The 20186-nt window shown below is 34.5% G+C and overlaps 1 protein-coding gene across 3 annotated transcripts in view; it reads left to right on the forward strand.

The window, feature by feature from the left end:
• Positions 1–4369: 4369 nt before the first annotated feature.
• Positions 4370–20186, forward strand: part of LOC143255526 (uncharacterized) — a 37126-nt gene continuing 21309 nt past the window's right edge. For 2 of the 3 annotated variants that reach the window (XM_076511331.1, XM_076511332.1), the window contains exons 1-2: positions 4370–4523; positions 16829–16909. In XM_076511331.1, the coding sequence (XP_076367446.1) occupies positions 16858–16909 (52 nt within the window). In that variant the 5' untranslated portion in view covers positions 4370–4523; positions 16829–16857. The remainder of the gene's footprint in view (positions 4524–16828; positions 16910–20186) is intronic. The other variant, XM_076511334.1, reaches the window with a different exon arrangement.

Raw genomic sequence — 20186 nt, forward strand, 5'->3', positions numbered from 1 at the left:
TCAATACTTGAATAATAATTCAAAAAGAGAAGAGAAAAAAAAATAATAATAATGATTAAAAAAGAAAATAATAATTATAAAAATAAAAAGAAACAAGGACTAAGTGTCTAGTGGATAGTGGCCAGCTTGTGTTACATTTCTTAAATATATGTTAAAAGGGGAGAGGTATTTAGGACCATTTACATCATGTACGTGATATCTGTCGAGATCACACATTAAGTCATTTTTGTGCCAATTCTTATTGAAATATTTTAGAGAATTATGCAAGAGTCTTTCAGCTATTGTATCTATGTTTGCATACTTGTGCATGAATGTGGTTGAGGTGCTACGTGGTACTTTGTATGCTGAAGTTAGTACAGAATTTTGTATACGTTGAAGTTTCTGTACATGTGTGGGTGCTATGTTAATCCAGGCAGGCGATGCATATTCTATTGTTGGTCTAATGTACGTTTTGTAGATTTTAAGTATGTTGTCTGGTGATGTTCCTTGGATTTTACCTGAAAGACTTCTTGCATAGTTTGCTCTTTTCCAGATTCTTATCAGTACATTTTAATATGTGGTAGCCACGTTAATTTTGAGTCATAGGTTAGACCTAGAAATTTAGCAGAAGTAGCAGTCAGTAAAAGTGATCCATTCATATAGAGTTTTGGTGGATCTTTTTCAGCTTATTCAGTCTGCTGAATACTATGACTTGGGTTTTGGAATATTAATTTTGATTCTGTATTTCTGGCAGTATTCTTCGATGTTATTTAGGACTGGTTGTAGGTTCGTTGCTGCTATTGACGGAGTGGGGCACTTTTCCAGACTGCTACATCGTCAGCGAACTGTGATGCATAACCTAAATTTAGGTCCGACAGAGGCATATTACTCACGTACATGATAAATAATATAGGGCTAACAACCCCTCCTGCGGGACTCCTGCTTCGGGTGAAAAGGACCCTGAGTGGGCCCCATTTACATTTACTTTACACATTCTGTTATCCAGGAAGTTGGACAGCCAGCGAATAGTTTCCTGGGTAATGCCATTTCAAGCAATCTATGTCTTAAGCCGTTATGCCACACTGTGTCAAATGCTTTCTCAATGTCGAGAAAGCAAGCTACAGTGCATTCTTTTTTGTTGAAGCTGTCGGTAATTGATTCTGTAAGTCGAATCAGGTGGTCTGTAGTTTGGCGGTTTTTTCGAAATCCGTTTTGAATTTCTGGTAATTTTGAATTTTCTTCTAAGTAAACTGACAGACGATTACTAATTATCCTCTCTAATACTTTGCAAATACAACTGGTTAAGCTAATCGGGCGGTAGTTGTTTGGTTTATTCGCTGGCTTTCCTTCTTTCTGGAACATTAATACTATTGCTTCCTTCCAAGAAACGGGGATATATCCAGCTGATAGTGAGGGATTAAATAACGCTGTTAGGTGTTCATATAATCTCTGAGTGCCTTGTTTTAGGAGGATAGCTTGAATACCATCTTCTCCAGGAGCTTTGTTTTTTGTGTTTTTAATAGCAGTTACTACTTCTGTAACAGTGATATGTTTTACCAGTTGATGAGTGCTCCAGTCTTTTGTTTTTTCTTGGTGTGTAATGGTGTTGACTGGAAATTTAGGTGTAAAAATACTTCTATTTTGGTCAATAAAGTTTGTGACTGTATTATAAAAGTATCTGTTCATGTCTGGTTCATGATGTGTTTTGAACGTGTTTTCTAGGTGTTTTTTAAATATCTCGGCTTTTTCTGTGTTAGTGTATGCTGTTTCTCCATCCAGTTCCAGTGGTGGATATACTGTGTTTGTTGTTCCTGTGTTTGTAAATCTTTTCAAATGTGTCCAGAATTGTTTAGGATCAGTTTTATGATTTAGATCGGAACAGAAGGTGTCCCAGTTTTCTTGTTTCTGTTGTCTGATTAAGTTTAGTATTTTATTCCTTATTGTGTTTATCTGAGTTTTAAGTGTGGGGTTGCGATTTTGAATGTACTGTCTGCGGAGTATACGTCTGTTTTTAATTAAGTGTATTATATCTTTATGTGGTTGCCATGAATGAGTTGTTGTGAAGTGTTTTTTGTTTCGGTATTGAACTGTTGGCTGCATGTTTTAGACACTCAGAGATGATATGACAGTATGCATCTATATCTGATGCGTCCGCGGCAATATGTAGTACTTCTGGAGGTAAGGTTTCATTTAATATAGTTTGGAAAACTGGCCAATTAGCTTTTTTGTAGTTCAGTTGGTCTCTCACTATGATTTTATTTAAGTGGGGGGTGAGATTGAAGATACACCAAACTGGAAGGTGGTCACTATCTATATCGTGACCAACATGAAAATTTACGAATTTGCGACTCATATTTAACGAACACAGGCATAGGTCCAGTATTTCACTGGTGCCATGTGCGTACGAGATATGTGTCGGTGTTGCATCGTTTAATAAAGTCATGTTTGATTCGTCCAGAAATTGATAAAGTAATTTGCCATTTGCGTTTGAGCAACGACAGTTGAATGCTATATGTTTACTGTTTAGGTCGCCGATAATAATAAGATTACAGTTGCTATTATACAATATATTCAATAGATTTACATCTAACACGGTACTAGGCGAGCAGTAGATGCCCGCCACAGTAACGTCTGTCTGATTTTGCGTTTTTACATTAATAACTATAGATTCATTACTGGAAGGGATAGTAAGTTCCTGAACTATAAGTTCAGTCTTATACAATAATAAAAGACCTCTGTTTGGGTCTCTATTATCCTTCCTGTCATGTCTAATAGTAGAGTAGCCGTTTAATTTAAATCTATGGTAGTTATATAGAAGAGTTTCACTAATTATTATTACATCAGGTTTTATGGAGCTTGTTGTATCTTCAATCTCATGTTTCTTGGAAGCAAGAGCACCCTGGATATTGATGTGTAGAACTGTGAAGTTATCCATGTCTAGTAGAGTTTATGATGGAGGTTAAAATTTGCGGCAAGAACTTGTGTATGTTTTTCAATATGATTTTAACAATTATGTCTGTGAGACTGTTGGTGTTTGTGGGATTTGTATATTCTGCCATTATTTCCGAGAAGGTGGAAGTTATGGCAGATGTCAATGTTGTTTCAATTGTTGTTGGTTGTGTATTTTGAGGTGGTTTTGGTATTTCCTCGTCACTTGGTAATGGTTTTTCCTGTCGGGATGATGAATTTTTAACCACTGCAGCGTATGTGTTTGTCTGTGTAGTTGTACTTTGTGGTGCTGGAGTGGTAGGTGTGGGTTCCTTAATTGTTCGTGGTGGTGGCGGCTTGTTCATGTTGGGATTTTTTAATTTCGTATAAGTGTGTTTTTATGGATTTATATTTCTGGCAACCTTTATAATTTGCCGTGTGTTCTTCCCCACAATTGCAGCATTTGGGTTTGGGGTTCTGTTTTGTACAATGTGTAATGTGGTGATTCTCCCCACAGCCCACACAACGCGCATTTGCTTGGCATGCTTTTTCAAGACACTAATACTATACTTGGCAAACTCGAATACAGCTTTTATTCCCCGCTTTGTGCTGTTTAAAACTTACATGACTCCAGTAACACCCTGCGAGACATCAATAATATCTTGGATGACACCTAGTGACACTCGACATTACCCTAGTAACACCTTTCGACACCCCAGTACCATCGTGCGTGACTCCAGTAACATCGTCCACCCTGCATTGCCACAGTAACCCCCTAAGAAAGCCAAGGAACACTGTTGAAACGACAATAACAAACTGCACGACCCTGGTAATACCCCATGAGACTCATGCACTATCCTCTAAGACCGCAGTAACATCTTGTTTGACAACAGTAACACCATGCATATCTCCCATTAACACCCTGCGAGACCTCATTTATTCGATTTACGTAACAATAGTTAACCAATATTTGTTATAACGAATAAAGGTTGTTGGTTTTATTCAATCAATTGTGCTCTCTTGTTTTTCACTGACAGTCTGTGTTCGAGTCTGGAGCCGCTATATTCCGGATACCTAATATGTTTCTGATAAACATAAAAAGAGTCCCCAAATAACACAACGTGATCAGCAGGTTCATGCTATTTTTATATTATTTTTGATATATACTCCGTTGATGCATAACTTACCGCCCACCAGTACGAACTCACACTGCTAAAAAATCGAGTTTCGATACCCGTTGTAGGCAGAGCATAGATAGCCCATTGTGTAGCTCTGTGCTTAATTCTAAACAAACAAGCATAGCTTGTTAAGAAAACAAGAACAGAGGCAGTATAATAAAATTCGAATATGTTTAATAATTTATGACATGAAATGTAGTGTTTTACAGGACGTTATTTCCATATCAAAGTGTAGAACTTTTGCGAATAATAACACACATGCACATTCCAACACGTGAATGACCACATATAGCGCCCTCACTCGGTCTTTTCGTTCATCTCTGGACTTCCAAACGTCCCAACTACATGGAGGACACACTATTGCACTACACGCGTATTTCTTCAATTTCTTGAAATTGTAGGAATCAGAATACAGGAAAAGAAAAACAAAATTAACTGGTAAGTGCACTTTCTTTTCGTCAATTATTACAAGTTTGCAAAACTAAAATTTGTAATTTAATGAGAGTAAGTGCACGCAGTTTTGAAATTACTGAACGAAAGCATGTTAGCTTAAGTTTCTCGGAAATAATATTCCGCGATCAAGATAAGAACGTCTTTCCACGAGGACACATGCGAACATATAGAATACCATTTACTAAATTGCCCTTATTCACATTTAATAATTCTTATAACTGTCATTTTAATTGCAAAAATCATGTGATATATTTCGCATATTAAATAGTAAGTATTAAGCAGTTAGGTTTCGTTCAAATGGGAGGTATCACACATACGCGTTTGAACGAGGCTATGAAGGGCGTGTTACCCGCCATATTGAAGATTAGCGTTGCCTGCGGGACGACACGCGTGCAAAGTTACTTCAAAACATTATATTCTCGAAAGTTGTACGAACTTGTTCGCACTGTAATTAGTGTTCTTAGGTATAAGAACGTTTATCTCAGTTTTCTTTTACTAGATTCTTACATATCAGTAAGTATTGTATAAGGCCCAATTATTAACGTAGTAACTTTTAAGTGAGTTTGGGGATTAAATATTGGGTTAAAATTATAACTTTTGTGCTTGTTTTTAGTAGAAGTTACTCCACATCGCGTCAGAATTTGATGAATGTAGTGAAAACTGTAAATCAAGGTGTATATCTTTCTAATTTTCACCCCATAATAGTATAGACTTACGATTAAAACACTATAAAAATACCTGATTAATATTTGTACAGTTACGATTATAAAGCAATTTCTCAAAATACTTGAACATTTTGACGACAAAATGAATTGTGTAAAACGTAATTCTTATACTTAGCCTTCTAAAGTGGGAATGAAATGCTTGTAGAAATGATGGTAAAATATTCATAGATAATTATAAACAATGAAAATAACCAGTGATTAAAGTAATTAATTTCTTACTGGTACAGTGGCAGTGTTTGCCCTCTCCCCTTCCCACTCACATAATTTAATACTAATATATACTACAGTTAATGTAAAAAAAAAAAGAGTTAATTTAAGTTTGCTTTGAAAACATATTTTAGGTTGAAATGGACTCAAAATTAGAATTTAGAGAACGTGTTTTCGTTCGATCTGACTAGGAATACAACTTGAAGCGCTATATATATATATCCTTACAACAATATAACATGATATTTAGTAATGTCGGTAAAACAGTTATGATAAGTAGAAAAGTAAAATAATCTTGATGAAATTATCTGTCGGTACTGAAAATAATAACTTCCGATTAGAGTGACCTATATAGTTAGAGCAAAACTCAAAATCAACCTGATCATCAATATAACAAGTCAAGTAAGTTTCTACTTACTTACGAAGATTAAAATGTATTGTTTCATCAGTTGGATACCCTCGCTATCTATTAGGTTGAGGAATAATTCGTGAGCGTTTTTAAATAATTTCATTCAAGCATTACATGCAAGACTATACAATACTTCAATGCATGAATACATTACACCCAAAACATTTATTATGATACTTTATTTCATGTAATACCTAGGTATATAGTATGCATTGTTTTAAACGAAATTGCAAAAAATTAAATGCGAAAAGCAGATGGTGTCGAAAATGCTCGATTTTATCCACTTTACATTCCATTTAATGAGCTGAAAATGAAAGCAAAAATTAAAGACATATGAAAATCAAACACACCATCTATTAGAGCAAAAAATTATCTACCAAATGACATGAAATATTTTGTGAAAGCGTTTCATTTATGAATATATTTTTTAACTTGAAAAAACGCTCACGAATTATTCCTCAACCCAATACTATATTGTTTTATTTTAATTTTATGAAGTATGACCACATTATGAGATTTAGGTTAGTTCTAATTGCATATTTTAAGTGAATAATACAAAACCGCCGTTACTATAAAGATATTATAATGAACGACAGGAAAAATGAAAACTAATAAAAGTAACAATAAGTAAACAATAAAGTATACCTTACATAGGGAACACACAACACTAGCAGTTGTCTTGAACTGTCGTTGTAGAAATGAATAATCTTTGTAAATTGTAACGTTACTCTACAAGCACTGTTCTTAATCAAATAAATCTTATTACACCGAATCCTGGATAATTAGACACTTAAAAATGACGAAATAGGACATTTAGATATCACTTGTTTGTTATAAAATAGAACAATAATTACAATACTTTTTTCCCATTATACGACCTCTATATAAATCTAGGCCTACTACATTACTTCATTGTATGAATTATGTAGGTCTAGGCCTATTTATTAAAATGTTAAATTACTCCATTATTTGAACTAGATAGATCTAGGTTTATTATATTACCAGTTTAATGTACTCCATTATATTAAAGCATGTCGAGATAGTAGCAGCAACCTTTCCAAAAATCAGTGTTTATGAAGATAGAAAACAGTTAACAAAAACGAAATAATACCTGAATCGATTATAATAATATAAAAACGTTAAATGCAATAAGAATGAAACGGTGCAACGAATGTATGTAAAAACTTTCCCCACCAGTCTTATTTAACCACCCTTCTAACAAATTCGTATAGCTAGCTAGAGGAAGGAACAGTTAACATTAAATCTGCAATAAAAGCCAAAAACGAAACACAATAGAAATACGAAAGTTCTGTAAAAATAATAATGCTTGGTATGTAGGGATACGAGAAGCCTATTAACGTTAGTAGGACAAAGAAACTAATCATGAAAATTATGTTTCTAAACTAATAAATACACCTAAATAATAAAATCGGAGTAAGTTTGAAAGTGATAGTCATCAGAATATGTTAAGAGTGACTGTAATCAAGGTACCATAAGAGTCACTGAACAAATGGGTAAATTACATTAAGCCTAAAGGCCTACGAATATCTTATCAAGCTGTGACGCAATCGTTCACGTCTCTTGTCTGCTCTACAGCTCATGGACAGAAACAGATAACTTTTCAATTTGAGAGTATCCTTTGGAGTGCTTTATTCATGAAGTACAAAATTCGTTATATGTATATATATTTTCACTTATAAAGCAAAACTTATTTGTTTCAAATAGAAGCCATGAAAAATAAAAGAGTAAAGGTGAGATTGCTTTCATACAACCAGCAGAGAACGTGCTAGGGAAGCGTTTTTTTCACAAGATAAAGAATATCACATGCTAAGAAATGCTATAAAAGGCCGCGTTCAATCAACCTGTTTTCGATTTGTTCTGAAGTGCCAAGTTTTACAGTAATCAGTCAACTGCTTATAATTTAGTGTAAAGTGCGCTGACTGTATGTATCATAACCAAAACAGTGTAATATTATGAATTAATAAAGCCAGTTTATAAGAAATGAACTAGAAGCTCATAATTTCGTAAATCAAAACATAATACAAATGACAAATTTAATGATAATAGTTTGTTGAAACATTGGTTGGAGTTCTTTTTTCTCATTCACTGCCAACATTTTCGGTCGTAATTCCAATATTATCTTATAAGGCTCATCCAGCTTATGAACTTTGTGTCAATTTTAGATCTATATATTAAAATAAAAGTGTAAAACAATGACATTAAAATTGTTTATTAATAAATATTATAACCAACAATGTTACTCAAATCACGAAAAAAAATGAAGTTGTTTATAGCTTACATAATACCAGGCATTTTGCAACGCATTGGGCCAAAGCTTTCATATCTTTACAGGATGGTGGTGTTTTTTATAATAGGTTCTTTAAACAGTTTGCTGATAGAAATAGTGTTTCAACTGCTACTCGGACATTGAATACAGCACTGGTGAACTCTGGATACAGCAGATATGGCGTGGTTAACGCCATTCTTAAATTTCACTCAGAATTTCCTGTGACCATTAATATTTTTATAGTTGGTTAAAAAATAACAGAAACAATATAACGTTTTTGAACCTGGCGTAAGGTTTTGAATATGTGTTATCATTATGACATGACCTTATTGTGTTGGAGGACTTACGTGCACAGTGTAACACGTGTGTGACACAATGTAGCATCCTAAACTGGTGTTTTTCCTTTGTCCTTGAGCTTTCTGGCGTCCTACTACAAGTACGTTGTCTTCAAGCTCGTGCATTGCAGACGCGTCTCTACAGTTTGTCGAATGTGTATGAAGATAAACTTATCGAATTAATTAACTGGCAAGTTGTTCGCTACCTTATCCTAGTTAGTGCTTTTGTATACTTATATACGTTGTTATAACGAGCAGTTACCAGGTTTAAACTTTCAGAACTTTAACCTGTTAGACGAACCACATCAGAATAATCTTGTCGCAAAGTGTATGTGGCGCCTGCGTCATGACGCGTTTCTCCACGTTAATACGCTGAAATTAGCGCAGAGAAGGTATTTGTTAGGCTGGCTGCATTTATGTTTGATATTTCTCACAGATGTGGCTACATGTTTTAATTGCAATAGTGTATGATAAATTTTCAATTACGTATACAGGTTCAGGCAGTAATTTTTTTTGTCAGACATTTGGATATCACAAATGTACGTCCAAAGGAGAAGGGAGTTATAACTGTTCATATAATAGCAATTTTGAAAATGTTGACGCTGAAATGGTTTATTCCAATTTAATCTGCCCTAATATAACCGTATACCAAAATAATTGTTATATATTTTCTGTATATTTGGTATGCAACTTTACTGTAAATGAAAAAAAAAACTAACTTTAAAGCAGTATTATAATTTCTTTAGAACAAGCTAGGTTTTTTGTGATTGATTTTAATGTGTATGTGCATGCACCTAAAAATATCAGTGTGTAAATATTTCGAAGTCTATTTCATCCTATTGCAAATAGTAGAAACACAAAAATGCTTTGTTTCCAAAACTGTGCCGAAGTGCCTTTTGTATCTAAACCTTATTCTATATTTAACAACCTGATGACTGTATTTTTTAAAATTTATTCCCATTTAATGTATTATCAGTGGAAGTAGACAAATTGGGATGTTATTAGTGAAATATGCTAGCAAATTTACGTCGCAAATCCATGATATTCACTTAAAAGGTGTAGGAACTTGAATTTAAGTTCGCACATAATCAGTAAATACTATGTTCATAAATTGTTACCGGTACCGATCAGACTGAAAAATGTTGTTTTAACTATATTGATGTTTACTTAATTATTACTAATGTATGTGTACCAGTAATTATGGAATTTATTCTAATGGTTGATATTATCTGTTTCATTTGTTTGAAAGGTTAAATAGAAGTAGTTAAATCTATTGTTAGAATTTGATGGATGTTGAAAACGTAAAAAAAAAAGAAAGATATACATACCTGTGATATTTTCAAATGTAATAAGTATAACCTGCTTGATGTAATAAAAATCAACAAACAAACGAAGGGATAAAAGTTTTCACTGAAACTGATTAGACGGTGTAAAATGTTTCAATAAATTGTTACACATGTAGATTGCTGAGAAAAAAGAACAAAAACAGTGAAATTGTCATATGTAGCTGTCATGAATTGTTTAATAGATCACTAATAAGGACCAATTCGAACTCGAATATCTTTGTATGAATCTAATGTTATAGATGTAAATGAACAGACACTGATTACACTTGCAGATACTGCCGCTACGGCCAGTATCTCTTGTTTGTGATGTAGTTAAGTCAGGGATGTGTGTACTCTTCATGGTGTTAAAGTGTTATTTCAAATCTTTCACAGATGTAAAACAACAACAACAAAATAAAGAAAACATTCAAATATTTGTAAACTACACCGTGATGACGAGAAAACTCACTTGTAGAGAAAAATATATACGTAAAAAATGTAGAGAAAGCTCTATGTAGAGGAGAGAACAACGTTTCGACCTTCTTCAGTCATCCTGATTGCACATAGAGGAGGGATTCTCAAACGTTTCGCTCCGGGGGTGGGTTGGGTGAAGTGAACATTTAACACCACATTTATCAGATAATTAAAACTCAACAGAGAGTAAGTCGGTCTAAAAAATAAAAATGAAAAGATAGTACAATAATACAGCTTATTTACAGTAAAGTCCGTGTGGCTTGTTGATTCTTCATCTTAGATTGTGGATTACGAATTAGGAGTGCTTACTGTGAAGAATTTTTTATCATAAATTAATTTTAATATCGGTGTTTGTTTCAGCTAAATGTATATTTAGAATTGCATGAAAGTTTTACTGTTAAATGTGTATTTCGAAATTCCCACCTACTCCCTAAATTTGTAGAAGATTCTAGAGTGTAAAAATCAAACTATTTACTGTGTGTGTGTGTGTATGTGTATGTAAGTATCAGTGATTGCCAGTATTCTTGCTAACTGGCCATGCCGGGCCTCGTCGATATTTTTTGATGTCTTTCTAGAAACACTAACTTTGTATGGTAATCCGCTGAAGTTAAACGGTTTGTACTGTTCGAAATATATAAACGTTCCCTTTCAAATATCTGTAGTTTCCCGATTAATAAGCGTTAACCGCATTTATAGCTTCCGAGGTTTATAGTATACCAAAAACAATAGCCTGGTTTGTTGGTAACAACCTTATGGACGTTAGGAACAGCTAAAAGATAAGTAATCGACTAGTTCACTTAACGGCTAGCGAAGAAGCTCACACTGATCGCACGTGAGTTTTTTCACCGCCGGAGTTTGGTTCGGTTTGAATTTCGCGCAAAACTATACGAGGGCTATCTGCGCTAGCTGTTCCTAATTTTTCAGTGTAAGACTAGAAGGAAGGCAGCTAGTTATCACTACCCACCGTCAACTCTTTGACTACTCTTTTATCAACGAATAATTGTCACATTGTAACGCCCTCACGGATGAAAGAACGAGCATATTTTGTGTGAAGGAGATTCGAACCCGCAATTATCAGATTACGAGTCGAGCGCCATAACCACCTGGCCATGCCGGACCTATATACGACCCCGAATATCGCTTTTGCAAGTCAGCTAATATGAGAAGACATTACAGTTTTTTTTGTTATAGGAAAATACTTAATTTATTTCATTGAGTACTCTATTCTTTACATAGTTTACACTGCGCGAAGTAAATATTAATAATTCTAGAGAGGTTCGGTTGGACAACAATTAAAAAATTTATTTTTGGTCGTGAGAAGTTAAACTAAGTTATTTTTGATATATTCTTTATTTTATCCTGAAATAATAAATAATATGTGAAATATGATTTTTGATACAATCACCGAATTATTGACTCGGCCAGTCTTTGTAACTCGCTTGTGTGTTCAGTTCAGAGCATGTGCATTAGTTCCTTTTAGCGTTAGTAAGCGCAACTGTTTTAGTTACGAGTTTTCTTGCTACTAAATGTTGCCAAATTTAGAGAAGCTACTTGCTTGTTGGACTTGCATCTTGTATTGTAGTGGAAATAAGAAACTTCATTACATTTTATGTGCACGAAAATTAAGATTTTAGTAACATATTCTAGTTTGACAAAAAGAAACAAAAACTATTGTTTAGTTTGTTTTGAATTTCGCTCAAAGTTACACGAGGGCTATCTGCGTTAGCCGTTCCTAATTTAGCAGTGATAGACTAAAAGGAATGCAACTCGTTAACACCACCCACTGCCAACTCTTGGGCTGTTCTTTTACCAACAAATAGTAGGATTGACCATCACAGTAAAATGCCCTCATGGCTGAAAGGGGTACACTTGGTGACGGAGATTCGATCCCTATCCGGAATATTGCGAATCAAGCGCTCTGACAAAAAACAAGTGTCGATTTTTTAAAATATAAAATAATTGATGTTATTCTTACTTTCGGTCGTCCAGTGGCTTTGTAAACTTATAACGCTTAAACGCAAATAAACATGTTAATTATTAATTTCTAATTTGATCGGTATATGACTCTTTTGTATTGTTTTGATTAAGGGAATGGAATTGCGATTCAACGACTGCGGCAATAGGGGATCGTATAATTAAAATACATACCTCAAAGACACATTTCAAGTTATCGTTTGTTTTGTTTAAAATTGTGTCGCAATGTTTAACTTAAACACATAATTTTATAATAGTTTAATATTATATAAAAATTAAGTTATTATTTTATTATTTCTTAATACATATCAGGCTTAGCATTAATTGTGAAATAATTCAATTTACATTTGATACATAACACAGTGGTTAAGACACTCGACTCGTAATGCCAGGGTCGCGGGTTCGAACCCCCGTCGCACCAAACATGTTCACTCTTTCAACCGTGGGGCATTATAAAGTTACGGTCAATCCCACTATTCGTTGGTAAAAAGAGTAGCCCAAGAGTTGGCGGTGGGTGGTGATGACTAGCTGCTTTCCTTCTAGTCTTACACTGCTAAATTAGGGACTGTTAGCCCAGATAGCCCTTGTGTAGCTTTGCACAAATTGAAAAAAACAAACATTACATAACACAGCTTTGGAGCACAAAATGTGGACGTATGCGCCCTCTGTTATATGTTAAGTTAGTTTTAGGTAATTTACTGGGACAAATGAGCCATATTTTTTGTGTACGTATGCTTCTAGCCTTTTGATTTGGGGCATGTGTCAAATCCAGTAAGCTACATAATACTGTACTCAGTAATCAACCTACTGCTTTTGTCGAAAACCCAAAGGAAGGAAAAGGAGAAAGGTGGCTTAGAGTGCTCCCGTGTGGCTGCAGAGAAAAAATTGAAAATATCACGGGATTTTATAAAATGGTTGATATAGGTGGAAAATTTCTCTTATGATCCATTTTTTATTTGTAACATACTTAGAATATACAGAGACAACCCCATAAAGTTTTACGCATTGATGACAAATTTTTGCATTGGCTTGTAGCTTTAAAGCTCTTATATTGTTTGATTGGCATTGTTGTTGTTATTCTTTTCAAACCGTGGACCAGGAATTTGATTTACGACCATTTAGAGACTGGGGAAAAATTATAAAGCTTTGAGGAAGGTTTATAACACTGAAAACTGTGTTTCAATACCCGTATTTGGTACAGCACAGGTGGCCCATTGTTCTTTTTAAAACAAATAAAAACTTTCGTGATGACGAGATGTTAATCAAATATCAACAGAGAAACAAGAGCATAGGGAATCATATTCAGAAATAAATTGAGCAAAAACTTGAATAACTGATGTTTAATCGACCAATTAAACATGAGGAAAGTTTTTCAACTAATGGATGACGCATCATATCAAAGTCTTCCAGCAACAGTGTTTACAACACGAATTATATCAAAACATTAAATATACATAAATTAGAATAAATAAAATTGGATACACTCTATTTCTATTAATTACGAAACTAAACTAAAAGAAGAAACTAAGGGAAATTTCAGTTTTGAAAAATAACAAATGAAAACCAAATTTACCGTAACATATGAAAATAAAGATAAAATACTTATAAACTGTAAAACAAAATAAACAATATCAAGAATAAAATGTGATAATTTAAAATCTCAAAATTCAAACAAGCATAACGAAATTTTTATAATTAAATTAAAACCGAGAAAAAATGAAAAATTTGAATATGAAATTACAAGATTTTAGTTGTTGTTGTTGAATTAAGCACAAAACTACACAATGGACTGTCTGTGCTATGCCCACCACGGGTATCGAAACTCGGGTTTTAGAGATGTTAGTCCGCAGACATATCGCTGAGTTACTGGGGGCGAAGATTTTAGTAATTATTAACCAAACGAGTGAGAAGTCTTTTGTTTTTTACTTTTGTTCTAATTTTTATTTCCCTTAAAATGAAAGGATTTTTATTTTTCCATTCAGTAATATTTAAGGGATTTGATAAGTTGTTTTAGTTACTAATTTGGTAAACGCATTAAGTATTACTTGTACAGAGGTTAACGTGTACACTATATTATCTATAATTAAGAATAATAAGTCAAGGTTAGTCATTACTGATGTAATATACATAAGAATCATAAACATTTAAGTTTTGGGGAATTAATTCAGTATTTAACTTCAAAGTTTAACATATCTATACCGTTACCATCTCACTTTTGTGAGGTAACGGTAAAGACACCATTAAAGATATATTTAAATGACATTTTGCCATGAGGCAACTACGTTTCTCTTCTGATTGAGGAATAACAAATAATCATTTTAACAATATGTTGCAATGATTTTATATGTTTTCATACATGTTTTGGCAGTAACAGTGAAGACATTGTATTCATGAGCCAACTTTAGTTTTACAACTTACAGCTACGGCAGAAAGTGTTCGTACCCCTACGTGTCGAGTGGTTTTTTGCTCATAACTTAAAAGATCAAGATTAGGCTAATAGAAGTATGATATATTATAAATATTATAGTAACACACATATACATAAATTTGTATGTAAATTAAACGACAAATAAACTGTTTACAAACAAGTAACCAAAAATAGGAGCAGAAAGTGTTCATACATTTCAAACCGTGTGATAAAACTGATATTCCCGTAAAAATTTTGTTTTGTTTGGCGAATAATCTACATTATATTATTCCAGAACTAGACACTAGGTTTATAATTATTGGAATTTAGCCAGCAAAAAATGTACTTCCGGTAATTTAGCGCCGTCTCCGTCATTATCTGCTTGGTCATCATGGCGAACAGGAAACAACTGTCCAGTGATTTAAAAAACCCAATTATTGTAAAATACAAGTCTCGTGTGTCTCTTTCCTGTATTGCTACACAACTTAATGTGCCGAAATCTACTGTTCGAAGCATAATTTCGAAGTTTAAGCTTACAAAATCAACTGCTAACCTCCCTCGTTCCAGATGCCCCACCAAAATTCCAGAGAGAACCAAGAGGAAGGTTTTTAGAGAACTTAGTAGGAACCCTCGTTTAACACGTAATGACATACAGAAACTGGTAAGGGAAACTGGGGTTGAAGTGAGCACCTCTACAATTACGAACATGTTATGCTCTTCTGGGTTCAAAGCATGCCGTTCTCGTAGAACTCCATATTTAAACCCTGTTAATTTAGAAGCACGATTGAGGTGTGCAAGAAAGCATGTAGATAAACCCTTTACCTATTGGAAGAGTATTCTTTGGTCAAACGAGACTAAAATCGAGCTTTTCGGTTACAGTGATGTTCGCTATATTTTACGTAAGAAGGGGGAACGAAATCTTCCAAAGAACACCGTCCTTACAGTTAAACACGGAGGTGGCTCGATCATGCTATGGGGTTCCTTCAGTTCTTCTGGTGTAGGCAGCTTTCACCGCGTCAACGGAATCATGAAAAAAGAAGAGTGCGTTGATATATTAGGCACTTATATCAAGAATGATGCTCGGAACTTATGGCTTGGGCGTCGATGGATCTTCCAGCACGACAGTTACCCTTAGCACACATCGAAATATGTGCAATCCTGGTTGCAGAGGAACCATATAAGCGTTCTGGAGTGGCCCTCGCAGTCACCCTATCTCAACCCAATTGAAAACGTTTGGCATGAGTTGGAGACCAGGATTCATCAGCGTCATCCGAAAAATGTGCAAGAGTTGGAGGCCTTCTGTAAAGAAGAATGGAAGAAAATACCAATCGAGTACTGTCAAACGATCATGGAGGGCTATGAGGAGAAATTGCGCCAAGTAATTTACCTGAAAGGCTACACAACTGACCATTAAAGTAGACGCACGAACACTTTCTGCCCCTCCTATGTTTGGTTATTTGTTTATAAACAATTTATTTGTCGTTCAATTTACATAAAAGTTTATGTAGATGTGTGTTAGTATAATATTTATAATACACTGTACTTTCTTTATCCTAATCATGATACGTTTTAAGTTATGAGGAAAAAACTACTCACGACGCAGGGTTACAAGCAACTTGCTTGTTGGAAAACATATTTTATAAAAAAAAAGTATTATAACTTTTAATTTTTTTTTTAAAGATTATGCTTTTATAAACGATACTATTATCACCACTAAATATCATTGAGTGTCTTAAATTCCAATATGCTATCTTCATACATGTGTATCTTTCAGTACTTAAGATAAACACTTGCTTCAGGACTATAATATTCTGAAAGACAACTTTTAACTTTAGCAAAATTTGTTGAATTTGAAAATAACTTATTATTTTAAATGATGTGATGCAGAACTTTGCTTGAGGCTTTTTCAAAATGTCAGGAGTGTTAAAGCTCCCTTTCAGGGTTGCACTTAGTTGCTAATTGGAACATTCCTTGTCGGTTTTATCAAAACCCCACAGAAATTACTGTCATCTTGTTGTATACACAAAGAACCTTTACGTGTCGTATCCCATGAATCAGTTGGAAATTCTGGTGGTGGCCTTAAAGCAATGACCATTTCAGCTTAAGGTATAAATAGATGACGAGTTAATGTTATATTTTCTCCTCAGGCACGACAGTTGAGATCTAGCAGTGACGTATGCCTGCATCAGCGTCTACAAGTTCTGATGGACTACGTGTTCGGATGCGAAGTAAGTTTGTCAACAGTTAGTGTCAGTTGTTGTACACACATACCCACGTTTAGAATACTTATACACACACACAGGGTTGGAGGATGTGTTACACTGTGTTAGATACATAAGATTGTTCAGCGTAATAATTAATATTTAGCTTATTTAGTGTTTTAATATTTAATGATTATTTAGTTTCATAGCAAGAGTTTTAAAATTAATTATTTTAAAAGTGATAATTATGACACTTTAGTTACGTAACTTGGTAAGAGTCGTACGTTGTGTGTGTGTAATTCAATTATTGTAATATTATTGATGCCATCTTTCTCGTGACAGCTGTGTGACTATTGTTATATCATAGTGTTTCCTAGTTTATAGAACATTCTAAGCCTCAGTTGTAATGTATATAAATATAGGCAACCAACTGAAGTTTAGTCAAAAAAAGTTAGACAACGTGAAGTTAGCCGGCGTGTGAGTGATTAACCTCAACGAGTGATACATGTATATTAAGCTGAGTACCACAGCTTAACAGAGATAAAGAGAGTAATAATTTTCTTGTCAGAGTGTGTTATAAAGTAACTGAACTCGTCTGTGTGGACTTTGACGAAAATGAGGTAATTATTTAAAGTTCAGGAAACAACTGAGATAAATCAAGGGGTAACGTAAGTAAATTATGCACTGATAATATTTTAATAAAGGTAGAGAAAAATAATTTGTCTTGTCAAGTGAATTCTAAAGCACTTGTATGAGCCTGAGTGAACTTTTGACAGGAAAGATAATTATTTAGAGCATTACCAATAACTGTGATATACTATAGTGTAAAAATGTCTTTTTCATATCTTTGACTTGTTATGAATATATTATTTTAAAACAAGTGGATTCTATGCTGTCCGTTTATTGTTCAGCTTTATTGCCAACAAGTCACAGATACATGTTGTAGAAGAATCCCTGTTTCTATTCATGTTAAAACATGAATAGGTGTCGAAACCTTATTTTTAGCCTTATAAGTCTTCAGACTTACTGCTTTGTCACCGCGGGGAACGGAGTTAGGGAGGTTAGGTTTTCACTACTTATTACGCGCTTTGGTTATCCCAAGTTATATTTTGAATGCAGGCAAATAAAATCTTGTGACGTGCACAGAAAAGGGTTTGTTTGTTTTTTATTTTTTGTTTACTTTCGCGCAAAGCTACATGGAGGCTATCTGCGCCAGCTGTCCCTAATTTAGCAATGTAAGATTAGAGAGAAGGTAGTAGGTCATCATCACCCACTGCCAACTCTTGGGCTACTCCTTTACCAGTGAATAATGGGATTGAGCGTAACATTATAATGCCGTCATGGCTTAAAGGACGAACAAGTTTGGTGTTACTGGAATTCGAACCCGTGACTCTCAAATTACGAGTCGGGCGCCCTATCCACCTGGTCAAGCTGGGTCGTTTGTAGTTAAGCACGAAGCTATACTATAGATAATCTACGTTCTGTCCACCACGAATATCGAAACCCGCCTTATAACGTAGTACACAGAAAGTGATGTCCGTGAATATAGGGTTACTGTATATTCGCTGTTGGAATAATCTTACTAAAATTTTCAACTGCTCTATTGTAGTTTAACCAGTTATTACTCGTCTAGTGTAGTTGCTCATGTAAAATGCACTTGGAATCGCTAATAATGTTTTTAGCTTGAATTTTCAAGTTACAGTTGCACGCTCGAGTACCTTGTTTACCAGGAAGAACCAAGACATTGTTTGTTTGGAAATTTCGCACAAAGCTACTCGAGGGCTATCTGTGCTAGCCGTCCCTAATTTAGCAGTGTAAGACTAGAGGGAAGGCAGCTAGTCATCACCACCCACCGCCAACTCTTGGGCTACTCTTTACCAACGAATAGTGGGATTGACCGTCATATTATACACCCCCACGGTTGGGAGGGCGAGCATGTTTAGCGCGACGCGGGCGCGAACCCGCGACCCTCGGATTACGAGTCGCACGCCTTACGCGCTAGGCCATTCCGGGCCGAACCAAGACATACTTGTAGCTTTGAAGTGATTTCACATCGCATTGAAACACACACAGAAATATAATGTTGTTGTTTGTAATGAAGCACAAATCTACACAATCGGGTATCTGTAGTTTGCTCGCCAGGGGTATTGAAACCCAGATTTTAGTGTTGTAAGTCTGTAGACATACTGCTATGCCACTAGGGGGCGCGTAAGTAGATGGCATTTTTGTTTCTGTTGCAAAAATCTGCTAAATAATAACAATTATAGAGATAGATTTAAAAAAGGCCTAATAGAACTTAATGTTTTTAATCATTGTTAAGAGAAATATTTATGATAAGATCTGAAGTTAATACGTGTCTTATTAACCTCAAATCAGCATGGGCTAATTATAACGTGCAAGGCATAGCCAGGGATTGAGAATTCGAACTGCCACCGCACTATTCTAAAAGTCTAAAAGGTCCACTTTTTTTTATTACACTCCAGATGTGTTTTGAAAAATTGAGCTATCACATCACGTTCAACTTCTTGCAACGTTTGTGGTAATTTCAGATAATCGAGAATTTCACTTGAAAAACACTTTTATATTATATGCATTTCATATTACATATAATATTACATTAAGTAAACTTCTTTTGCAGACGACTATTACATCTTAAAATTTATTTACGTCTACATCGTTTTAATTGTGGATGGGTAAATATACCAAAGCTAAACGTACAGGTCAGGAGTTCTCCAGGAAAGCAGTCATCCAGTAGCACCTCCCTGAATATAATAAAAAGATATATATTTTTTAAATTTTGCAATACGTCCCAACTAAGAGTGCCGTGTTAACTGATATCTTGTCTTGCACACCGGAATCTACGTTACGAAGCCGGACACGCTAACCACTAGGCCTTGCTCGGATCAATTTGCCTTAGGAAAAATACTCAGTTATATTTTTCAATAGTTATTCCTGTAGAAAATACATATACTTTTATCATGAAGCGATCTGTTTGAACTTTATAGACGCTTTGGTAGTGTTGGAGCACACATTCCTGACATAACTACAACGAGAATTAGTATATTTCATGTTAAATTACAGGTGCTTTGGGTTAAACCCTAAAAGTTGAAGAAATACAATACTTCACGTCTAGTATTGTTGAATCTAATGCTATCCAAGTGAGATGTGTCATCACGTGACTTACGTACGATGCTATTGTGATTGGTGTATCTTTCATTTCAGTTTTTTCAGCTCACTTTATCCAGTTAGATAGCAAAATATTTATATTATCTTACAAATGATGTATGAAACATTTGACATAAGT

Source organism: Tachypleus tridentatus, chromosome 7 (genome assembly GCF_004210375.1).
Source record: "Tachypleus tridentatus isolate NWPU-2018 chromosome 7, ASM421037v1, whole genome shotgun sequence".
In the NCBI taxonomy this organism is placed as follows: Eukaryota; Metazoa; Arthropoda; class Merostomata; order Xiphosura; family Limulidae; genus Tachypleus; species Tachypleus tridentatus.